Source organism: Emydura macquarii, unplaced genomic scaffold, assembly GCF_026122565.2.
Source record: "Emydura macquarii macquarii isolate MOO-44397 ecotype Brisbane River unplaced genomic scaffold, CSIRO-AGI_Emac_v2 contig_2325, whole genome shotgun sequence".
NCBI lineage: Eukaryota > Metazoa > Chordata > Testudines > Chelidae > Emydura > Emydura macquarii.
The window spans coordinates 341370-345742 of NW_027132462.1; the positions used below are offsets into that span (position 1 = coordinate 341370).

The following is a 4373-nucleotide window of genomic DNA, read 5'->3' on the forward strand; positions in this document are numbered from 1 at the left end:
AGCACTAACTTTATTGCAGAAACAGGCACCTCACTGGAATCCCACACAGCAGAGACTTTTTGTGTCTTGCCTAAGTTGCCGTAGGAACAGAGCTTAGCTTGTTGCCATAGCAACTGAGGTAGACTATTAGGGGATAGCTCAGGCAGTGCTGGCTGGTGTTACTGTGAGTTCAATAAAGAACCTCCCTCTGTTGCATCTCTCTGTGATCCTGTGCTGATCGCTCTCTCTGAATACAAGCTATTAAAAGGAACTCAGCGTGACAGAGAGGACATGTTCTTACTGTGACCTGAGAATGTGTGTATGAATCTCACGTCTCACACTCGCAATGCTGGACAGGGACTTTAATAATATCTCTGTAGAGTACCTGTGGATTCTCACGTTGGCCAGGACTCCTGGACATTTCCTTGAGCTTTGTGAGCAATGGGAAGAGCCAAAAATAGACCCTGGAGAATTTCAGTCTAAGGGCCTCCCCTGGGAGTGAAGAAATGATTCACCGATAAGAGAGGCTCAGATTGTCAGGGCAAACTGAGACTTGCAGACTTGCTAGAGTTGTCCTGCACTGCTAAAACCCCAGAGAGAAAAGAAGAACCAAGGGTTGGACGTACTAATTTCTCTATCAGCATTTCTGTGCTGCTGCTCATTGTCATAGAATCTGAGCATCTGCTACTACTCCCAGGCTCTTGCGCATTCTTGTTTCAAACATAGGATTTCCACACTGAGTAGCAGTCCCTCCCATCCGATAACCTCTCTGACAGAGGGCAGAACAGATTGTCCCAGCTTAGGCAGAAACCCCTCTGGTGCAATATCCTGCCATGGGGAAGCGCAGCTTCCTGAGCCCCCTTCAGACATCAGCAAGTGCCCTGAAGCCTCTGGACTGACCGCCTTTGTCTCTTTATCCCAGATACAGTAACTGCTCAGAGTATGATCAGGGTGGGGAGGGTGGAGGGAGATATTCAGAGGCGAGTTAGGTGCACATTGTCCACATTCAAATAGACTTCTTTGTTAAGCCAAGTTGGTTACCTGCCATATTTGCTATTCTCTCTGCGCATCGGGATGGTTTGTTCCTGCACCTCAATTGGATTTCTTTAAAATACAGCCAGCTCTCTTGGACTCCTTTCCTCTCATAATAGCCTCCCAGGGGATCCTGCCCATCAGCTCCCTGAGGGAGTCAAAGTCTGCTTTTCTGAAGTCCAGGGTCTGTATCCTGCTGTTCTCCTTTCTTCCTTTTGTCAGGATCCTGAACTCGACCATCTCATGGTCACTGCTGCACAGGTTACCATCCACTTCTACTTCCTCTACCAATTCTTCCCGATTAGTCAGGCATGATTTACCTTTACATAAACCATGTTGACTCTTCCCCAAGATATCCTGCTCCTTTGTGTGTCTGATAATTCTGTTCTTTACTACAGTTTTAAACAATTTGCCTGGTACCGAAGTTGGGCTTCGTGGTATGTAATGATCAGGATCGACTCAGGAGCCATTTTAAAATATTGCCGTCACATTAGCTATCCCCAAGTCATCTGGTACAGAAGCTGATTTAGATGATAAGTTACATACCACAGTCAGTGGTCCTACAATTTTACGTTTGAGTGAATCTTCAGAACTCTTGGGTGCCCACGTATTACTGTTTAATTTGCCAATCTCTTGATGACAAGTGCTAGATAAGAGCTAGGTTTGATTATTAAGCCCTGGATGAGGGATCCCTGGGCCTGAGTATCTTTTCATGACTCCTGTGTGTGCGACTCTCACTCACACACACAGCTCTGCTCTGTCCTGGGGCAGCACAGTAAGTGGGTGGCTGCATTGATATGATGTGTGCAAAGTCATGCACAGGGCAGAGGCTGCCCGAATGGCTTCTCTTGGGGCTCCCGCTAAAATCCTGTCTTGAAAACGACTCGGTGATGAGCACGTGGCTGAGTGCACAGGGGAAGGGTGGGTGGCCGTGCCCCTGGAATAGGCCCTCTCACAGCTGGTGCCAATCTCAGGGATCATGCAGCAGCCAGAATGCTCAGGAAGGGCCAGGACTGCAACTGCAAAACAGTTCTGCAGTTTTTCTCATGGCCCCTGGGTGTTTAACCAGAGGCTGGACATTGACAGGTCATAGACAATGTGAGAAAACATCCAAGTTCCTTCTCTGTACTGACTGTGTCCACAGCAATTCTGAGCTGTGAGTTGACACTGAGACAGCTCTTTATGCGATAACATCACACCGATCTTCTGGCTCTACACAAACACAGAGTCTTTGTAAATACTTGATGAATACCCTAATAATCCTTGCAGGAATGGGTTTGGTTTTCACGCTGTACACGATTGGATTCATGAGGGGTGGGACTAGCATATAGACGTTGCCCAGGACAGTCACAAATATCAGAGAAGAGATCCTTATTAATCTATATATCACAGCTAAGGCAATGTCTGGTGTGTAGAAAAGCAGGACAACCCAGCCATGGGAGACACAGATGTTCAGGGCCTTGAGGTGCTCCGCGTCGGACGCGATGCTCAGCACTGTTTTGAGAATCATCACATATGATATGAAAATAAGCAGCAAGTCCAACTCCACTGAAGAGACTATTACTAAGAAGCCATAGATGATGTTGACTCTGATATCTGAACAAGCCATCGCCATGACCTCGTGTTGGAGGCAGTAGGAATGGGAGAGGATGTTGGCTTGACAGTATCAGTACTGTTTCAGGAGAATGGGGAGTGGGAATATTAGGACCACTCCTTTTAGCAGAGACACCAGTCCCATCTTGGCTATTCTCAGCAGGGTTAAGATGGAAGCATATCTGAGTGGGTTACAGATCGCAACAAAGCGGTGAGAGGCCATGGACAAGAGGAGAGAGGATTCAGTGAATGTAAGTGAGTGTATGAAGAACAGGTGGGCAAAATAAGCATCATGGCTGATCTCCCTAGAGTTAAACCGGAATATGTCCAGTGCTGTCAGCATTTGAGGTGTAACTATTCCTAGATTTTAAGGCCAGAAGATACCATTGTGATTATCTAGTCTCAACTTCTGTATCGCACAGTCTCTAGAAACTCACCGAGCAATTTCAACATCAAACCCAAACTTCTGGCTAAACTAGGAAAAACACAGCTGTATGCAACAGGAGCACAAAAAGGGGAAGAGTTTTCATTTCTTTAAGTTCTAGGTCGTGACCCTGTGCTCCTATCCTTTGACTGGGAAAAGGAAGGAGGGTCTTGTGGATAAGGCAGAGCACCAGGATTTAGGCAACACACAAAAAATTCCAAACTCTGGCACAGACTCCCTGTGTGACCTGGCACCTGACCCGCAGAGCAGTGCATAAACCCTAGGACCAACCTCCCAGCTGGTCAGGCTGAATTCTCGCTGTCACAGAGCTTCCCCCTGCACAGTGGAGACTGGGGGTAGCAAGACTCCAGTAACACGGGTTTCATTATCCGGAGCTGGGTGATGAACTGATCCTTTACTTGATGAATACCCTGATTATCCTCACACGAATTGCTTGTATTTTCACGCTGTACACGATTGGGTTCATCAGGGGCGGGACCAGCACATAGATATTGCCTAGGACAACCTGAAATATCGGAGAAGAGTTCTTCCCGAATCCATATAACACAGCTAAGATAAGATGTGGTGTGTAGAAGAGAAGGACGACGCAGACATGGGAGACACAGGTATTCAGGGCCTTGAGGGGTTTCACGTGGCATGCAACGCTCAGCACTGATTTAAAGATCATCACATAGGATAGGAGGATGAGCAGGAAGTCCAACATCCGTGAAGAGAATGTTATAAAGAAGCCATAGATGATGTTGACTCTGAAATCCGAACAAGCCATCGTCATGACCTCCTGGTGCAGGCAGAAGGAATGGGAGAGGATGCTGTCCTTACAGTATCGATGCTTTTTCAGGAGAATAGGGAGTGGAAGTATTAGGGTTACCCCTCTTAGCAGACACACCAGTCCCATCTTAGCTATTCTCGGAGGGGTTAAGATGGAAGCATATCTCAGCGGTTTAGAGATCGCCACAAAGCGGTCAAAGGCCATGCATAAGAGCACAGAGGATTGAATTAACGTAAGCGAGTGGAAGAAGAACACCTGAGCAAAACAGGCATCATGGCTGATCTCCCTAAGGTGAAACCAGTATATGCCCATTGTCGTTGGCATGGTGGATAACGATAAGCCAAGGTCTGTAACTGCCAACATGGAAAGGAAAATGGGCTCGTGGAGGGATGGATCTGTTTTTATAATGAACAGAATTAATGAATTTCCTAATATGGAAATAACGAACATTAAGCAGAAGGGGATGGAAATCCAGACATGGACGTCTTCCAGCCCAGGTATTCCGGTGAGAAGGAACACTGCAGGTTGGAATTTGGTGTCATTGAGAGCTGGCAT

General features: G+C 46.9%; 1 protein-coding gene across 1 annotated transcript; it reads right to left on the minus strand.

Annotated features, from left to right (window-relative positions):
* Positions 1-3443: 3443 nt before the first annotated feature.
* Positions 3444-4373, minus strand: LOC137161587 (olfactory receptor 51G2-like). Its single transcript, XM_067560969.1, has one exon. It carries the CDS (start codon positions 4371-4373, stop codon positions 3444-3446), a length of 930 nt encoding a protein of 309 aa, XP_067417070.1.

Coding starts and splice junctions, on each gene's coding strand:
- LOC137161587 (XM_067560969.1), bottom strand. CDS start 4,373: ATGCCAGCTCTCAATGACACCAAATTCCAACCTGCAGTGTTCCTTCTC.